Raw genomic sequence first — 21,575 nt, 5'->3', positions numbered from 1 at the left:
TTGCTGGCGAGGACGTATGGATGAATAAGATAAATATTTAACTCCTTTTCCCTCTTTTTTTGCTTCCAAAAAAAACAAAGTTAAATTAGTTCACATGAATCAAAAAATGATTCTACTTATAGAATCAAAAGATTTTAACGATTTGCATTTTTTTTATTGATCGCACTTTAATCCTTGGTCTAATTCGTGTATTGATTTCTTTCGAATTAGAAGAAATCTGAAACAGAATTCAACTGATGTGCATGAATCTAGATTATTATTTTAATTTCTAAGAGAGAGAGAGAGAGATAATTATAATACCAAAACTGGATGTTCGTTCATCCTTTGGTCACACTTGAAACTCATGAAATATTTATGGGATTTTAATGAACGGCGCAAACCTTTCAGAAAAATCATTCTCCACGACGATTGAAGATTTTTTTTTTACCATGTTTCAATGACTTGGTGTTCGACTGAAGTGGATTTGTTGCCATGGAAACTAATCAAGTGTAGGCTTCCATAGGATATGCTGAAAAAATATTTGAAATCATTAAAATTTGCTAATGAGGAAACATGGTTTCTAAATCATCGAGCATTTTTGGTAAGATGAAGGATGACATTAGTAAGAGAAAATTTGTGGACTATTTCTCCTTCGTAAAGTTTGTGCAGCGGTGACTAGGACACGAATTTTTACTGAAATTACCATGGATGGTAATCTTTATGATTAAAACAGTACACCGGAGGTATATCCATTATACATAACAGTAATAACCGGCCATAGCATTTCGGTGTCCGTTTTATTCAACACAATAATAGTTCTTGTAGTACCAATGTAACTGTATTCTTAAATCGGATTTATTTACATTATATTTTCAAAAGTAACTGGATGGTTGCATGTTTTTTAAAAGAGTTTTTATTGATACATTATTTAATAAAGTGCCTTTATTGTTAAATATTCATTGTATCCTCATTGGTAGTCTCCAAACCATTTTTGATTTAGGAACGGCTGTATTTTGATCCATTCCTCCTTCAAGACAGCGATCAACTGAGTTACTGACTGCAGGCTTGTTAGCCTGATTCGAAGCCGACGTTCGTTCAACTTGTTTGAGTGTAATTAAAGTCTGGGCTCTGGGCAGGAAAATGAAGAGTTAGTTCGCATATGGCTTCTTACCAAGACATTATAGGCTGTGAAGTGTGATATCGCGGATTGTAATGTTGAACGAGAAAAGATTCCTCCCTATACTGCTGCCGTAGTGTAGAATAAACGGGATTGTCCAAAATGTTGATTGCATAGCATACATCGTTTCAAGAGTGACGATCAATGGTCCCACACCACGAAAATAACTTCGATCAGTAACAGAAAGTCGGCAAATTTTCATATCGGAGACCACACTCTGGTAAATACTGTTCTCTGGGCATCTTGTGGACACAAATATGGCCATCATATCGGAAATCTTGTACCGTTATTCGTCACTCTATAACACAGATTTCCCCTGTCCACAGACCAATTACGATGGGTTGGCACCAAACAAGACGACGCTGTGCATTTCGCGTTGTGATGTTGGTGGTATTCTACAGTTCTTTCGTAAGATCCAATGGTATACTGATCCCAACGTATCGTTCTTCTACTTAGATCAGTTCCTGTGGCCTCCATAACTCCAGGTTGGCAATATTCAAAGAGCATTGATGGGGACTACTCTGCTAAGTGCCCTCCGGTTAATTTCTCTTAATTTGTGCAGCTGTAGTACTATGATTTCCATTCTATTTGGTGATTATCACAACTACATTTGATTTTGGGTCCTTCAGTTGCGCTGCATTGGCACCCGACAGATTGGTTACTTATATGGCCGCTAGCGAAGATTTTTTTTCACCCTCAATAAAGTTCATTCTCTACGAGTTTACAAGGATTTCAATCTGCATTGAAAGCTAAATGCATTGGAATGAAATTAAATCATATTTTGTTTTAAGTGACAGGAGATGAAAGGCAAGGGTCACGTGAGTCAAAAGTAGTTTTGAAATTAAATTATACTGTTTTTATAATATGTAATGTTATGGCATTTATTATATCCCAATTTTTCAAAATTCATTTCATTACGTTTTTAACTTTAAGTGTTTACATTAAACTGTATACCCGAAAGATTTTGGCAAGGTTACTTTTATAAGTTACACGGAACTAATGAATGCTTCGTTGTTCACAGTGTCCGAGATTTATTAAGTTGTTTCCGATTTTGTCATTTTGAGTAATATGATTACGTAACTGAATTGTGTTTTGAATTATTAATGAGCCAAATACCATAAATTGCGGATTAGAAAATTGTGTTTAAAAGTTCTCGATGAAACCATGGCTAGCGTCCATATTTGAAGACAATATTGATGAGGAAACAATAAAGATTGCAAGCAAAGAAAAATCTTAACCAGCAAAGTTTTTAAGCTTGTTAAAACGGTTTCATTTAGTGTTCTCTCAGCCCTGTTTATTCCATCCTCCAAAAAGAAGTTATAGGCAGTAGATCTTTTTTGTTGGATTTAGGAGCATCAGCGACTAAGGACATATTGCTATGTGTTCTGAAGTCGATTTTCTGTTCGATGGGACAAAAATCCGAGTTACCGGGAGAAAAACTATGCTACCCTCGCCTGAGACCAACTAACTCAGCCACGTTGTGAAAAAGACGTATAAAAATTCCTCTCATCATCGATGGGACTCGAATTCGAGTCCTTTTTCCACCCGGTATGGGAAGGACCGCGATCCTATCAATTGTTCTACCCACGGGGGCAGTAGATCTAAATAGATAACAATTCTGTGATAATGCCCTCAGTGGTTGGAGGACATGATGTGTGCGCGTGCATGTGTGACATAACACCGAAGAAAGGAAAATTTATATTTCCTCAAAATTTGGATATTATAGTTTTTTTCCTAACTTTATAGATTGATGTAACATTGAAGTTATTTATATTCACTAGAAATGCTTGTAAATCAACAACCATTATACTGTTTGCTGTTTCCTAATTTCCAAGGTAAAAGCGTCCTCAACTCTTCCTAGTTCATTTAAGAATATTAATTAAAAAAAGGACAATCATCCATAATCTTGCTATATTAATCAAAAAGACAGGAGTGGTTCAATATTCATAATCGTATTATGGAAAAAAATTCTGAGAGGTAAGATTTAGGCAATAGTTTAAATAATTTGGCTTTCTTTAATCAAAAAAGGCATTTATGATTAAATTAAGAGGGGTTATTTAGGTCCAGAAGGGTCTGAAAAAAAGGATTTTCTTTATTTTATTAATTCTCTTTTACAAATAATAAATAGATCAACCTATTTACACATTTTTAATATTAAAAAGTTAAAATAGTATTTTTTTTTTTTTTTTTTTTTTTAATTTTCACTGAAACTCCAATCCCGGAAAGTATTATAACTTGTACGTCTTAATCCCGAGCATCGACTGAAGGATGAAAAGACAGATGATACTTATTGGGATTAGACTTAAATTTCTGTAGATCATCATTTTCTGGAAATATATATGAAGGAAGGGTGTTCCAGAGAACAAAAATAGAAAGGCAAATGAAGAAGACGAAATGTTAGTTCTCTGAGTTGGATGGACAGTGAATGGGTGTGTAACTGAAGCACGTATTGGAACTGGTTTGGAAGAGAGCGATGGAATTACCGATGCCAATTCAGAGGAACAATGCACATTGAAGTAGCTGTTGAAAAGGTATGCGGCAGAAACTAAACGCCAATGAGACACAGAGTGGAGACACTTCGTAAGAGACATGCTATTGATTAACCTGACTGCTGTCTTTTGAATAGGGTCTAGGACGTTGAGAGAGGCTTTGGGCACATCGTCCCAGACTGGAGAACAATATTCCACAGAAAGACTGTTTTGAAATTCCTACAGACTTAGTAGCTGTTTTTGGAAAAGTATTGCTGAGAGAACATTAAAATCCACATATTTTATACAGATGAAACAATATTTGTAATGTGCTTATGCCAAGAAAGACAGGAAAATCAGTGTGTTAGGAACCCTAGCAATCGGAGTATAATCTAAAATGAGTATAGCAACAGTAGGCTCTTATTCGCGAGAAATGGAGTTCCGCATTTAATGAATTGGTGGTGGTTATTATAGAAGTTGAAGCTGTTTAGGAAACCGGAAGTGGAATATAATGTGCTGTCATCAGCATAATTGTGGATAAGATTTCCAATAAGTTGAAGAAGATCGTTAAAATACAAGAGGAAGATAGTCGTAGAAAGAACTGAACCTTGGGGAAGGCCACCAATATTGAGAAGTTAGAAGACAGGGAGAGCCTTTTGCCATCACCTACAGCGAGAAACATGGCTGTCCAATTAAATAATAAAAAAAAAAAAAAAAAAAAAACGGTCTGCAGTCCACAATATGGGAGTTGGTTTAGAACACCAGTATGCCACACATGATCCAAAGCCTTGGAAGTGCTTAGAGTAACTGTCCGCGTTTCTCTGAACGTTTCCATAGCATTTTTCCAAAGATGAATAACACATGCCAATATACACCAGTGAATCGATGCCGACAATATCTGTATTGACAATAATTGATTAGATGAAAGGTTTCAAGATAGGTTTAAATGTTTCAAGAGTTGACGGTTGATGAAATGGAAAGAGCAGATGCTTACAGAAAGACAAAATTTGGAAGGGTGGTAGATTTGTCACCGTTTTAGGAAATGACTAGTTAGGAGTAAGTTTCAATGCAGAAAGAATATAATTAGTGGAATAAGAAAGTGTAAAAAAGGCAACACAAACCAGAGGAAATCTTTTAAAAAAATTCACATAGTAAAATAGCGAAATCTTATTTTAATTGTTTTAACTTCTGTGAATCGTGTGCAATAAATTCCATACAGAAGGTAAGCAAATGAAACATGTTCTCTTCTCCGGGTAATAATGGATGTGTTGGGCGACGCAGTTCAGTCAATGATTTCTTTGCTTTGGAAGACAGACGGGTTTATGACACACATGCGGCTCACCTAATGCCGTGAAATTTGCATACATTGAAAACTTTGTATAGTACTTTGTTACGGCTTCAATAAAAGACATGCGGGTATTACTAGATCGATTCCAAAACGGCGCCATTGTGTCGGAAGGCACTCCGGCATGCATTCTTTGCTATGACTGAGGTGTAACGGGTAGATGGACTTTGGGGAAAATCAGACAGGATATAAGTCAGCTTAAATATCATGAAACTATTCCACATTCAGCGGCGGGATAAGTCTGATTGTAGTGGTTTGTAAAATTGTAATACCAATTGTGGCCTTTTACTTTTGGAATAGTGAGAGTTATACCCACCACATTATTCCAAACATTACCAAAATTATCATTTATACTGTATCTTGTCTTAATGGTGAACATTCGTATTTAACAAGTTTCTTTACACATTATTTTACTGGCATTTAACTTCCTTGCCGGTTTCTCGTACATTCGTAATGGCATGTCTGGACTTTATTTTTCTTTGGCGCCAAGCGACGTATATCGTATTCTAATATACGAACGGGATGACCCAAATTATCACCGAATACTGTGTTTCTAAAATGGTTCTGTGAGGATATCCCCACGCTGTCCCGTTCATCGCATAGGGCAGTTTAACAGAGTCGGTTCACTGTTTCTGTTTGTGCGTTGCCTGTGATTTCCTTTATGGAGCAGTTTTCAAGAAGTAGTAAAATTTTCTGATGATACTAAATTACATTCCACCTTCCAGTAAGTACTGTACTAACATTAACTGGCTGGGAGGTTGGAAGACCTGAGGACAACACCATCACAATCAATAAAAGCCAAATGCCATAGAAGAAACTAACCCCCCACTTGCAAATACACTGAACAATAGAGAATGAAAAAAGTAAAAAAAAAAAAAATTAAAATTTGTTGTCCAGTGATAGCAGAGAACTATAAAATAGAAGCTTGCACAAAAGACCTTTATTACAGAAGAATAATATTTAACAGGGTTTAATACTGCTAAAGAAGAATATCAAGAAGGACTTTAAAGTCCGACATTAATAAATCCAGAAAACAACAATGGGCCCAGCGACGAACCCTGGAGGACTCCACTAGTATATTAGTTTATGAAGACTAGTGTCCATTAATAACAACTTTCTATCTTCTCCCACTGAACCTTCCATTTTATCATTGCAGTAACTTGGCCTTAATGCAACACCGCTCCAATTTATACAGCAGTCTATTATGTTCAACAGTATCAAAATATATCCTGAAATCCAAATATATGATATCAAAATTGTTTTCTTGCATCCAGTTCCTTTGTTACTGCCTCATAGTATCCAATCAAATTGGTCAGACTTGATCGCCCCTTGACAATCTCATGATGTGACTAAAGTATAACTACACTCCTGTCTAGATGGTCCTGCATTACTTCTTTAACAAGTGACTCCATTTTGATAATATTTTATCCACCTTTGTGAATTGGGGATACATTCACACATCTCCAGTCCACAGGGACTTCCTGTGAATCCAAATATGCTCTCGTATTTATGGCTACAGGTTTGCTTACCTCCTTTGCTGCCTCTCTTAAAATAATTGGATAAATCCCATCAACCCTATATGCGTTTCTTAAATTTAACTTAAACGATTTCTCTTCCAATTTCCTCTCAGTTATTACAAACATCCTGTAGCTCCCTGGTAGAGTTTGATAAACTTCTGGCCTCCACTCCCTTAAAGAATTCCTCATGTGTGATTGTAGATGCAAAATACTTATTCCGCTTGTCAGCAACCTGAGCAGGACCATCAATAGCTGAACCATCGACATCAAGTGGAGCTATGATTCCTTTCTTTACTTCTAGTGTTTACATATGAAAAGAAGTCTTTGCTGCATTTCTTTACATACTTTGCCAAAGATTTCTCATAATCTTCCATAGTTTTCCTTAGTATCCTTTGTCTTTTGATTGGAGACTAGTTTAGATCTACTATACGCTTATTTGTCACCGGATAATTTATATGCAGTAAATAGCGCTATCATTATTTAATCTCAACAGGTAACATAAGGCGCAATTGTAAACTCATCTCTTCTTTTACGATTGCACACATGAACGGTAACGCAGATAGAAAACGAAAAAAAATCAATAATCATTTTCATTTTCGAAGAATAATTTCTATTTTTGAATTAAAAAAGAACAAAAAACTAAATTATGGATTTATTTTTATTTGAATAATTATCACACACTTCCATGGCGCTCGGACTTCAAATCCATGCATGGTACTAAGTACTACAGGTTCTAATGCATTTCGTGTTTGAAGTTTTCAGAAAAAGTTTAAGCTTGTTCTAAATTGGAAGCAAATAATTACATTTTGTGATTGCTGTTTCACCAATTCGCAAACTTTATCCAAAAACTGTTCATTCCTCTCGCCTTTAAACAAGATTATACGCGGTGTACAGCACCGAAACCGAAAATGGATTGGTATATGTGTTTCTAATTTACTGTGCATGAAATAATGACCTTCTTACAGATAAATAAAAGCTTCACGCATAGGCTTCGTTGGATACGGGATGAAAGTAAGGAACTCGCTCTCAAACTATTGGTTTTCTCATTTAGTAGTGATTCATGACTTTCTGTAGTTCTTGCGGAAAAAAATCGATATTTCTAATAAGTAACGCCTTTTTGTTCTCCAATTATTCCCTAGCATGTATCAGACTATTATTATTTAATAAAAGTCTTGAGAAAATGGGTATGAGCAAAGCACACAAAATTATGGAAACTTGTGCATGCATAATTCATGTGTTTACGAAATATTTTCAGTTTAATTTTTCCTTAAAGTTTAATCAATTTTTTTTCTATTCTAAGCGTATCACATTCGGTTAATTCTGTCACGATAATGCATTCAGAAAAGGGATCAAAATGCACGGTTCAGTTCATGTAATTTTCTACTTCAATGTTTTCAAGTCTAGTAAATTATACCACTAATATGTTCTTTTTCATTATTGGGAAAGACATACAAAATATCTATCAATATAATTTTCTGTAGTAAAAAGAATTGATTTAAATGGCACCAAATTAGTACGTAATTTCCTTTAATTATCTAAGATTAATGTAACGGATAATCATTCTAGGACCAATTTTGTCCTATGGAAAATATTCCACTTTTTTGAGGTATACGAGTATTTTCAACATTAAAATTCTTTCTAAGGAATATGTTATAAAAATTATTTACTATATTCATAGACTATTACTTCTAAAAACAATAAATACGATAACATGGTATATATAATATAATAATAAGTTTTATCTAAAACAATAATATTATTTATGAACTAATAATAATATAAAATAATATAATGTACATACCACTTATAATAATATATAATAATATTACGTTAATTATTAGTAAAAAATGTTTGGTTTAAAAATAATCAAGTTTTTTCTCGTGAAAGAAAAACCACTTTTGCCTTGAATCCACAGCTATCTTTCAAATCTAACTTCATAACCCGGAAATTAGGCTAAACGTAAAAGGAAAAATATGGTATGAAGGTGGCGCCCTCTTTGAAAAAAGTAAAAGTTCAGATCATAGAAAGAGTAATATTTAATATTAGAATTTTTCCTGGATATTCTCCAGAAAGAAAATTTGTTTTACACACTGATATTTGGTTTAGTGGCCACTTGTAAAATTCGTGTTTTTGATAGGTGCAATGATATATTTTAATAAAATAAATTCGAATTCTAAGACCTAGGTAAGTCTTGTAGTCGTAAAACATGGTAACTTAGAACATAATAAAACAATGAATATATTAGTCTTCATGAAAACAAATACAAAGTTAATATTTTAGCTTCATCGGATGTATAATATTAAACTAATGCTGTTTCAACTTACACTAGTTCTTTGTTACAATTCCTCGCTAAAAGATTCAAATTTTTCTCACGTTTCTTTAGTTTGCAGCAGTTTCAATTTCACTCGTGAATGCGACATCAGGGACAAAAAATAATTTATAGAATTTGAAATATGTCATATGACCCACTCGTCTTTCGCTCCGAACATTTCTTTACATGATTGTAACTTCAGAAAAATCAATTTTATTTATATATTCCATTGTAATTTCTTGCATTTTATAAGGTTCGACCTTTAGTACCCATAAGAAAATGAATTTTGTTTTCATTTTTCTATCAACATCAATGTCGTGTCAAAAAGGCATGTCCCTAACAAAGAAATCTTCTTTGAAAAAGAAATATATGAAATCGATGCATTTCCATTTCCTGCTAGCATTTCATGTCTTCGCTTCTTTGTAATCCCCCCCTGCCAGTCTGCAGAATTCTCTAAAGAGCAATTTCACTTTCTCCATTGCAAATTTTTAATTCTACTTTGTCTCGCGGACACATCAGCCTTATGTATTCTTTCGAGGAAGATGGAGAAAACGTACGTGTCGTTATTTTGAATATCGATTTTCCGTGATTTGTTTTCTGCTCTGCTTAAAAGTTTTCTTGCTTATGGGATTTTTCGCGCGAACTTTAATAAACATGAACATAAAATTTTTGTTCTTATTCCAAAATAATATTTGAATTTTAGAATGAAATCGTTGCAGCGTGATTCTTAAAATGTTCGCACATGATATGTATGATGATGAATCAAATGAAAATAATGTAGTTGTTTACAATTAGTTTAATTCTGATGATGCATCCATATGTTAAATTGGACAGTACTATTCTGTTTAACTCAGTTAATCAATAAACAACCGTGTATTTCGAAATTTTCTTCTTTGCACCTTTTCATTTTCTAGTATTGCTTTACATTTCAGATGTATTCGAACAACTCGTTTCAGGGGCCAAACATTTCTATAACGTACCCGTGCTTCCTCTGAGAGTTGGAATTTGTTTTTCTGGTTAAGGGGAAACGGGTGAACAAGGAAATATTTACCGATATAAAATTTGTTACAAAGGTTCCTAAGAAAGTGAAGAAGGTTGCGTTTGCTGTTCGAAATTTATAGCAATGTTTCTGTAGGGAGGGTGAACTGGGACTATGAAAGGGGAATTAATTTCTTTCCAAGAACTAACAGAACATACACTCAACTTGATCTAGAGCTGACTTTTTTTTTAACGGAATATACCTGAATTTTAGAAACATATTTTAATTTATGTTTAGAAAACTCGAGGTATGTGAAATAAATGATTATGAAATTTCTAATGGTTCGATTTTATGAATTTTAAATGAAATGGCTGCGATTATTTGAAAATAATCAAATATTTTTCAAAGATTCAAATATAAAATTTTATAAAAATCCGTTTACTGTGATTCGAGTTCATACATGCAGATGGGCATAAAGGAAACTGGCCCTTTACCCAGTTGCAAACCTTCCTAAAAACAGTGAAAAAACATTAATTTTGAAAAACACTAATTTAAAGATTTTAGCCAAGTTTGCAAAAGTTATCTTAAAAACATTTTTTGAGCAATAGAAATATAATCGGTTCCACTATCAAAAACAACTTCCTCACTGCCCAGCTTCCTAACATCTTTCAGGATACCTACCTACCTTCCTTTTTGGATGGTCTACGAGTAACATTATTCATAATTCCTTAAGACCTCAGTTGGGCGGTTCCCCTTCTGCAAAACTATTTGGTGGGCCAAGATTTCGGAGTTGGTTTCCTACAACCAAGATACTCCACAAGCACCTAAATACGTTAAGATGATGGTTGGGATAGTCCAAAAAGAAAGGATAGCGCTTTAATTTTTTTTTTTTTTTTTTGAAATGGCTAGTGGCCTCAAAGAGTAAAATCCTATTAAAATCCTATTAAGTTCTTATTTCATTTATGTCTTGAGACATAAAGGCAGATGCATTGTAAACTACTGCAGCATGAGTGGTATCAGAAGCATTACAACTGGACAGCCAAAGACTGGAAATAGTGGGCTGCTCTGGAGAATAATCTTTAATTTTGGGTCAGGCTAATTGGTCAGGTGAAAACAACATTATGTCACTCAATATGATACACGTGATTGAAACAGTGCAGATAGTGTCACGGACCGAGGATTGTCCTGCTCTGAGTCCATGGGTGTTTTCTCTGATACAAGTGCAATAAAGTGCGAAAATTATAAACTCTACATTGTTGAGAACTGTTAATATTTATATCATTCCACAATGGGAAATAACATCTTTCAGTAGAATAATGCACCAAGTTAGAAATGTGGAAATATGGTTTGCTGAACATTCAAAAGGTTTTGTCCTCATTCTTTGGATTTAAAGGAATCCCAACCCCATAACGCTTCTGTGCAATAAATTCAAATGGATTGTATACGAAGTGTTGTTTCACTACCGTGAAATTGGGGAGCTTTCTACAAGCATCGTGACAAGTCATACCTCGACTTTTTTTTTTTTTTTCAGAATTCCGTGTTTAGTATACTCATAAAACTGTAGGAATAGAAGTCAGCGATTTTAATGAGATCCTCCACCTTAAAAGGATGTGGCATGGCACAGCTTCAAACACGGTTGTTTGATAAAAAAAATTCAAATAGAGTGTTTTGCAGTCTTTTTTTATATCAAGAATACAATTCATTCTTACCTCTGGCTGTAACTGTGGTCCATTCCTTTTTCTAGGGTTGCTTTTCTTAGTGACCCTGAAACTCACCACATAGTAACCTTGAAATGCATATTTATTCTCTCCACAAAAAAAGCAAATCTTTCTGATTTGTTTCTTTTCTGGAGAGAATAATACGATTAAAGTCAGTTCCTGTTATTTATTGTTAATAAATATCTGTAACCTCGCTAGATATTTAAAACTTTGTTTCCCAAACTGAGCCCGACGTAAAAGCTAGTACAAAGAAAATTGTTGAATAAACGATATTAGTCAAAAATTATACTTTTATTAATTTATAACAAATTAATTAAATCTTTCTTCCAACTGTATTAAGTGCACCCCACGTTATTTAAATATTTACTTACGGGTTCTTCCAATTTTATAGGAATCATCACTGTCCAAGATTTCTATAACAGGATCTACTTTAAACCTAGCTTGGCTTTCGTTTGTGTTGTGCAAATATAAAGCATATTTGAAGGCGGTTTGCATTTCTTCTGTTCCTGGTGTAAAAATTGCTCCTGCAGATAAAATAATGCAATTGTATTAGAAATGAAAATTATAGGAAATAATTTTTAATGAAACTGTAATGTGTACTACAATTAACCTATTTCAATTATATCAGAAAAATTAACTGCTCCCATTCTTTTTAAACAAAAAAAAAACAGTATTATTTAGTAAAATACCACTCGCCTAATACGGTTTTTTTTTCTCAATATCAATACTATATTGTCATTGGATTCGATTTTTTTCTTCACACTTCAACCAGGCTTTAAATTTTCTCTCTTCTCTTCTTTCGCCTACTTATCCTCTTATGCATTATTAAATAAGTTCTGTTGACTAGAAACTCAGAGAGTATTCGGTTACTTAAATGTACCGTGGTCCTATATATTTAATCCGTGAACAAAACTCTCTCTCTCTTCATAAAAAGATGATATCCCTCTCAACCACGGTATCCAGATAATGGGATTCAGAGTAGAAGGGTATGTTACAAAACAAGATACAAAACTACCCCTCGTTTCCTTGAAAAGCCGTAACTTATGTGATATTGGCCTACAGCGAAACGAATACTAATATCGCACACCCTATAAACAGTTTATTGATTGCAATAGGTACTTCTGTAACTTGGGCCCCAGCCATAGGAAGAGGACTACATATTTTCTCAAATATACAATCCTCTTGCTCCAGAGAAGTGCGAAGGATATGAGATGCACCCGGACATCGCTTCATATGGGACAGTTAACGATCGAGCTTAAGGGCAAGAGACCCGAGCTCGTATTTCTTGAATGGAACGTCTCAAGTTAATCGGAAAGCTGTACTTATCGTTGATATCAGTGCACCGTGACTCGATAGAAGATATGGTCTGGAAAGCTATGGACAGGTTACAAACTTGTAAAACTCGGGGTGACCTTTATTTACGCAAGGCTTGCACCGTTATAAAGCATCCGAGTTACAGGTAATATACACCGTTAAGTTTCCACATCTATAAATAGTGCAATAAATATACGAAAGTCTGAATATTTCTTCCTTACAATATTTTTTATGTTATTTCAGGAACTGAAAATCAAATGTAAGATATATTTCGGTATTTTAACATAAAAATTTGCTATTTTAGCATTAAAATTTGAATTAGGGACATTGTGTACAACTAAGAATTTTTAAACATTAAAATTTCAACTGGCAACAGAAAACTAAACATGCATTAATACGTGCCATTTCATAAACAGTGCGCGTGCGCGCACGGCGTAAAAATTGAATTATTTAATTATGATCTTTTTAGTGCCTATTTTGGCTTTTGATGAACTTTAATAACAATTATAATGCAGGATGAATTAATCAGTTTGTTTTCGATGAATTTCGCATGCCTCCTCCTCTCTTTCTTATCCTTTTTTTTACTATAAAAGAAGTCTGGTGTTCCAATTGTGTACTGAAATCTCTTTAGTATATCAATGTTTCATAATTGCTAATTCCACAGGGAGGAATTTAGCTCCTGAACATCTGCCAGTAGTTCTCACTCCATCGTCTTCTTGAACACTTGCCAACATTCGGCATTTATTAAGGGAAAATATCAATTTTGTTTTATTATGCTCAGCTTGCATTAGTAGCCATTTATCTTGTCTCAATGGAGTTTACACGATCAAGAATTTCCGGAAGTTTAATTATACCTTAGCCGCGTTTGGAATTAGAAATTTCCGGATAGTTAAAAACCTCAAAGTGGAATTCAGTTTAATAAGCTGGTCCTAAGTTTGTAAACTTTGCAGTTGCTGATTAACCTGGAAAAAAAAAATCTTTATTTTCTCTGATAGTCTTTCAATTTGTGAAGCGGAAAATTTCTTCATTTTTGGAATATTCAAAATGAGGAGTTATCTATTTATCCAGAAACCCACTGCTCAATGGTGTGTATTGGAAAAACTATGGCAAAATAACACGTGATATTATCGTATGTTGAAAGATTTTTTGCAGAAAACGATCAGCGTTTTATTAGTGCTGTGAGTAAATGATTTTCTCCCCAGATTTGATTGGATATTTTATTTGTGGGAATGCAGTGAATGGTAAGGGTCACGTATTTACGTTACCTTGCATTTTTCCAGCTACCGAAATGATTGTCTTAGTTCAAATAGCTGATTTCACCAAACAAAAGGAACTGTTGGGCAAAATTCGTGTTCTCCGCGCATGCAATTTATAAGCTGTAAAAGAGGACGTCAGACTCTCTCGTTTCGAGTATAGAACAGCGTTATATCATCAAATTTCTCTTTAAAGCGAATAAGACTAACATTCTCCCCAGGGTAAGTGCTCAATATGGGAAACAGACATTTCACGTACAAATGGTACCGTATATGACCGTGACAAAAGAGTTGTCTGAAATAGGTGAAAAGTTGCTAACCTACTGCATGTGGCTGACAGCTGTCACAGCTGTGTCGCAGTTATGTCACGTTGGTTTGCTGATTTTGAAAAATAGACAAATTATAGTGCGTGATAGCGCATGTGATGTATGTATACGTGTTCACAGAGCTGTACAGGGGTGACTGAGGAGGAATAGTTTGGGAAGTTATAGTATCGATTATTCTGAGTAAAAAAGTTCTTATAAACATGTGTCCAATTCTCAATGAATGTGGAGATACAGCTGTTTGAAACTGGAGCGCACAAGGCCATTATGAGAGGTATTAAAGGACGATAAATGACTATTGTTTGTATTTATTGACTTTTTGATGATACAAAACACAAATAATTGACTTTTTTTTGTAGTTCACAATGAATAATTGAAGTTATAATTGCTTCTTGGTCACATCTGATTCAGGGAGATGTGCGTGCCAGTTTCAAACAGTTGTATTTCCGTATCCATTGAGAATTGGATACGTGTTTATATGAATTTTTTTTTACTCAGAATAATCGATACTGTGTCGTCCCAAAATATTTACTGTTCCTCCTCTATCACCCTGTATAAGTGAATATTTCATCCAGCAAAAGAGCAAACCAACTACAAAGAACAAATGTATTGACAAAATGCATCGATACCTCAGCGTTAGTTGCCTTTATCATTAAAAAAAAAATAATGTTCACGTTCTTAATTTTTTCTTAATTTTACGTATGCTGTAATTTTGCATCTAGCATAACCTAAATAATTCTCTTTACATCCCATGAATAATGCAATGCACGATGGGAATGAGTCCTTTAAATACAGAAGCCTTGATCGCAGCGGGTCTGGAGCTATTTGCAAATATATTCTCGATTTTTTAATTGTTTAATTTTCTTTTAAGAAACACAATTTTCTGTTACATTTGGAAGACCCAAAATCTTTTATTTTTCAAAAGAGAATTAGTTTTTAATAAATAATATATAATCTTCAACTTTTTTAACGAAAACCCCAAACACGAAACATATTAGAGCCTACAGTACTAAGTACAGAGGATGGGTTGAAGGTTGAGAAGTTGAAAGAAGGTACTTGTTGACATCAGATTGGAATTCCTGTGGATTGTAATTGTCAGGAAATGTGTGCGAAGGGAGGTTTTCCATAACATGGAAGTTGAAGGAATAAATGAGGAAGAAGAAGAAAAGGTTCTTCTGGGAGTTTTAAGTTGTGTAGTAAAAGGATACCGTCTGCTTGCGCACGTTTCGAAACGTTGTGCACGTGTTGGACTTTTCGTCGAAGATGAGCGTAGGAGCAGAAGAAACTTTTTTTTTTTGCAAGATATGAGACAGGACTGAGTTTTAGAAAGATTGAAATGGACTAAGTTATCTTTGTCCCACTGGATAATTACCTGGAGATCAGCATTAAAGGTATTGGCAGTGGATATTCGAGAAGTTGAAGCAGTTTGCGCAAGATAAGGTTTTTCACAGTAAAAGGTTGAATGATATGTATTATTATCAGCAAAATTATGGATAGGAAAGGACTGAATCAACATTAGTGGAGAAGTCAGAAGACAGCGTGCGGTCTATCATCACCCGCAGTGAGGGGTCAGAGAGAAAACTGGATTCCCGATTACAAAAATCTTTTGGCACACCATAAGATTGAAGCTTATTTAAAAGATCTCTATGCCAAACATGACGATCAAAAGCGATTTTAATCTCATCTTAAGAGAAAATGCTTGAGCTTCACCAAACCTTTCGATATAATTTGTCTATAGATGGGTAACATAAGCCAGTATATTACAAGTGGATCGACGCTGGCGGAATCCATACTGGAAACTATTGATCAGATGGAAGGTTTGTAGGTAGTTCAGGAATTGTCAGTTAATAGAGTTCTTCATTACTTTAGAAAGAGTAGAAGTAAGGGATACAGAAAGATAATTAGATGGAAGGGATTTGCCATCCTTTTTAGGAACTCTCTGGATATGAGCAAACGCCGGAATAAGAAAGTGTAAAATGGCGACAAAGAACAAGAGTAAGCTCATGAGCAGAGGTTTTGAAAACAACTGGAGAAATACCATCAGACGGCGTTTTTTGGCATTAAGACTATTCAAAATTCTTCTCACATCATTTTTACGAAAGACTACAGAAAAACATTGGATGGAATGGCAGGTAGTGGTTTACCAAAAGTTAGAAGAAAGAGTTAGAGGAAAAGTAGTATGCTGGCAGGGCGGCTTTATCTGTAGAGGAGGTGGCAATAGAACCATCGGGTTTTAACTGAGGTGGGAGAAGAGATGGACAAAATTTGCGGCCATTAGCTATGGCACGAGACCAGAATGCTCGACTATCATTTGGACAAGAAGCAAGTTTTATAATCTAAGCCTATTCGAAATCTAGTTTGGTGTAATGAATAACTTCTTTACAATTGTTTCGAGCTTTGATGCAGGCAGAAAATTAACCTGGAGATTTGGATTCAAGTCAAATGCAATATGCAACATTCTTATCTTGAACAGCCTTAACACATTTATTAGAAAACCAAGGTTTAGATAAAGGACTGGATTTTAATGTGGAGTGGAATAAAGGATTTCGTTCCTATAAGAATAATTTTACTGAGACGATCTGAGCAAACAGTGACATCAGAGCCGACCGGGCTAGCCAGGTGGGTAACGTGCCTGCCTGGCAACCCAAAGGTCGCGGGTTCGAATCCCGCCTGGGGCTTGAATCAGAATAAAATGCAAAAACTTTGGGATGTGCATTATGGCTACAGAAGCCGATGCGCTAACAACTAACAAAAAAAAGTGATATCAGAAGTTTTGAAACAGTAATCCGACCAAGGAAAAGAAGAAAAGAAATCTCGCAGATCCTCCCGTTTTGCCTTCTTGTAATGCCAAATAAACCGAGGTTGAGAAAAACCACGAGAAGAAGGCTGTACTGGAGAAGAGACCATCACCAAGTTGTGATCAGTGGTGCATAGAAGACCACTCACCTCCATCGTGTACCTGGAAGAATATTTTGTGAGAAAAAGATCAAGAGTTGGCTGTGTGGTTAGGATTGTCTGGTAAATAAATAAATAAATAAATATTCTGTTTGTGATTCGGGACGACCACGATCAAAGAAGTTCAAGATATATAGAATAAGAGAAACAGCACCGTATTTAGCAGTCACGAGCTTGAACTCCGGTCACTCAAAGCAGAAGTACTTATGAACCCTCGTGTCTGACCACTCGGCTAAGGCAGCCGTGGTCAAGCGTGGTAATTGAACAGTCTGTGTGAGGTCATTAATAATTGCAAAAGTCTTAGCATCTAGAACAGGTGGGTCCGTATGACTAGAGAAAGGAAGTCAGCAGGAGTTGTGAATATTAAAGTCACCAAGGAATATTACTTCACTCTAAGAAAAACTGATCTGAAGAAAGTCAAGTTTGAAAGAAAGGTAGTCAAAGAGCTCCAAATGATTAGTGGAGTTGGGAAAACGGTAGAGACAACAGACGAATATGACTGAATGAAATAGAGAGATTTGAAGCAAGAGAAGATCAAAAAGAGGAGATTATAAATTACTAAGTCTCTGACAGGGAATATCAGAGCGGGCATATGTACAAGTACAGTACCACCTTTGAAGCAAAAGGAATCATGCAGCGAATAATTAGGACAACTGAGATGAGTAGGGATACAATCAATGGATAATTGAGATCCTGTCAGAAAAAGCGCGGTTTAGCAGAGTGTAAACGGAAATATATATCATTACGATTGGAATTGAGACCGCTTATATTTGTGAAATGAACGGGGCAGTGTTTGGGAGGATTACATCTTTTCGTAGATAGGTTTGTTCTATGACGTTGATTGTTCTTGATGTATTCAGTAAAAAGAAAATATGGGGAGGACATGTATTTCATAATGGAATTTCTGGATATGGCATACACACGAGAAGAATATACCCAGAATATGACATAACGTTTCCTCAATGCCCCACCCGGGCTCTCTCAATTCATAATCTGGCAGAGTAGAGGCAGCGAAATTACAGTATCTGATCACATATCTCCTAGAGAATTACCAATAAGTGGTGTCCGGTGGACACCACCTATTGGTAATTCTTTCTGTATTCTTGAAATGTAAGGAACATTGGATCTTGCCATGATACTCATCATAACCTCCAGAGACATTAATCATACTGTATGAACGAAGAGACGGGGAGTATCTCTTTTGAGTCTAAAACACTACATTCAACTTTTTATAATTTTAAGTGTTCCCCATTCTGATGCTAAAACAAAGTAAAGATTATAAAAAAAATATATCTCTAGGTTGGATGCATTAGAACCTAAATTCTAAATTAGAACGCTGTTAGCTACTCCATGTGTTCCCAAAAGAATCAGAAACGGAATTAACATTTCATGTATAATACGCCCCATTAATTATTCCTTTGAAGGAAACGTAATGGACCGCTTCTGTTTTTATTTTATTATTAGTTGGTTTTTTTTTTTTGTTCACACTTCTCCGTCACGAGAAAAAGTCGTCTTAAAAAGGTTTAAAAAATATATCTAAGAAAATTGAATGAAAGAGAAATATATGCAAATTATAAGACAATATTATTAAAGTTAAATTCAAGCAGACAATAAGGGGAAACAAAATAGAGACTGCAACTAAAAAAACAAAACACGTTATTCATTTCTGTACGTTAGCAGGTAGAGAAATTATATTAAAACCTTTATGTCGACAGAGGTGTAAAAAATGCACTTAAGAGTGCCTAAAAAAGAAAGAAAAGGAAGGTGTTCGCTAAATTTTGTGAAAATAGGAAATAAGATAAAATAGGTAGTAGAGGAATAAAAAGAGAAATTCCGGGAGCAGCACATTTGTGGTAACAAAAGAAGGAATGATATCAATTTCAAAGATGACTGGAATATGGAAGGAATATTTTGAAGAATTAATACTCTGCGTTTCTTCACCTCTTCTAATGCCCAGGTGCCTACTGTGGCATGGAAATTCCCCATATTGTGTCTATTCGAAAATAAAAACCATGAAGTTTTGCATTCCACTCACTCGATGGTTTCAATTAATAGTCTAATTTTAAACTGCATTGAAACTTTCGTGCCAATTAATGATTGCCAGTTCACAGCTTTTAATTAGTAAAGTTCCAGTCCTGTGGATAATCTGCCTTTTGCATCTAGTTTGCTATTTTCCGCTTTCTGGGATCACTGCTTCTCTTGTTGATGACTTTTTCTCTGACGACTACCACCCACAAGATTATGTTTTTAAGCATTCAACTTTCTTCTGAATATCAATAATCTGTTCCATCTGCTATAAATCCTGTTTAGTGTTTCTGATACCGTACGATGTACGGTATCAGGGTACACTCAGTACAAACAATCACAAGTAGTCTTGGTACGACCTCAAGAGACCTCAGTTCGAGTCCCGTGGATGACATGAGGAATTTTTATGGGCCTTTCTCACAATCTGGCTGAGTTAGCCGGTCTCGGGTGAAGGTAGTATGTGTTTTTCCTCCCGAAAACTCAGGTTTTTCGTCCAGCAAACAGAAAATTGACCGCAGAACACACGCAATTTACAGACAGCATATACGGAGAAATATGGCCTTAGTTGTCGATGCTCCTAAAATCCCATTACAATAATAATAATATACTACTGGAAAATTGAATTGACACTAGATATCAAACAAACATTGCTACTTCTTGAAATAGTCCTCTTCTTTAGCTAAACTTTTCTGTCATCATTCTACTACCTTCCGACTGTCATTTTTCTTTTTCTTTTTATGGTGAATTCAAAGATGAAAGGCATGCGTTGAATTTTGAGAAGAGAGACGATAATTGTTGACCCTAGACTTGGGTTTCTGTAGATTGTAACTCTCAGAAGCAAATGAAGTTTGTTCCAAAAATGGATGAATGGGAAGTAAGAGAAAAAAAAGGTAGTTATATGAGTTTCGTGTTGGACAGTGAATGGATATTGACCATCTTCAGGCATGCCTGGGGCTAATTTGAAGGAGAAAAGTAGAATCATAGTTGAACAGTGCCCATTGAACTATCTATAGAAAAGGCATGCAGCAGAGAATAGAAAGAATGCGTAAGAAAAAAGGGTGGCGTTACTAATTAACCAAACTGTCTTCTTTTGAATAGAGTCTAGAAGCATGAGAAGGCTTTGGAGACACCAACCAAGATGTGCAAACAGTATTCCATGACAATCGCCCACGGCCTTTGGCTAAGATCAAAGTGTAGTATTCCATGGCAGGAGGGGAATTTGAGATTTGTACAGAGTTAACATTTCAGAGAAAAGTAACGCAGAGAGAGAGGAAAAATGAACCCACTTTTTTGATGCAGAAGTAATATTTGTGATCTGCATATGCTAAGAGAGATTAGAAACTAGACTAATTTCCAATATATCTCTAGAAATTTAAGTGCCGTCGAAAATCAAAACGAGAGAGAGATTATTTTCAGCAAAAAATAACGCAAGATTGAATTTTAGAAGATTAAAGTTTGCTGAGTTTTCTTTTGCCCCATTGAAACACTTTTAATGAAAATCTCAAACACGAAAGGTATTAGAACATATGATAGTATTGTGCATGAATTTATGTCTAAAAGTCAGAAGATACTTGTTGATTATTTGAACTTTTGTAGATTGTAATTTTTGAGAAATACACGTGAACGCAGGTTATTCCAGAGAATAGAAATAGAAGGGATAAATGAAAAAGAGAAAAAGTTGATTCTGTGCATAGGGAGTTAGAAAGTAAATGGATGCTGACTTTTTTATACCTTGTTCAGGCTGGTTTGAAACAGTGGAGGAATCACAGATGCTAATTCAGTAAAACAATGCCTATGGAAATATCTATAGAGCAGGCATGCAACAGAAACTGAATCTGTAAGGCAGAAAGTGGAGACATTTTGTAAGAAGCGGATCATTACTTGAAATTATTACGCTCTTTTGAATAGATTCCAGAACTTTGAAAAGTCCAGAAGTTTCTAGGTCACCATCACAGATATGGGAGCAATATTTGATGATAGGGCAGATTTGAGATTTGCACACAGTAAGAAGCTGCTTGGAAGAAAAGTAACGCTGAGAGTAAAAAGAAAACACATATATTGATTAAGAAGAAGTAATCTTTGTGATGTGCTTTTGCCAAGAGAGATTAGGATTCAAGGTAATCCCTAATAGACATGTGATCTGGGCTAGAGAGTCTTGGAAGGTGAGTATAGGAGACTTTTTTTGCGAAAAGCCAAACAGAATTGAGTTTT

The 21,575-nt window shown here is 35.1% G+C and overlaps 1 protein-coding gene across 1 annotated transcript in view; it reads right to left on the bottom strand.

Moving 5' to 3' along the window:
• LOC150088047 (glutamate receptor 1-like) overlaps positions 1 to 21,575 on the bottom strand; it is a 240,850-nt gene that overhangs the window by 116,027 nt on the left and 103,248 nt on the right. Inside the window, exon 2 of the mRNA XM_090370548.1 lies at positions 11,866 to 12,018. Coding sequence (XP_090226674.1) covers positions 11,866 to 12,018 — 153 coding nt within the window. The remainder of the gene's footprint in view (positions 1 to 11,865; positions 12,019 to 21,575) is intronic.

The sequence above is a fragment of the Mastigoproctus giganteus genome, chromosome 3, assembly GCF_048544385.1.
Source record: "Mastigoproctus giganteus isolate SK-2022 chromosome 3, ASM4854438v1, whole genome shotgun sequence".
NCBI lineage: Eukaryota > Metazoa > Arthropoda > Arachnida > Uropygi > Thelyphonidae > Mastigoproctus > Mastigoproctus giganteus.
The sequence above is the reverse complement of the archived record's forward strand: the minus strand, read 5'-3'. Positions and strand labels throughout refer to the sequence as shown.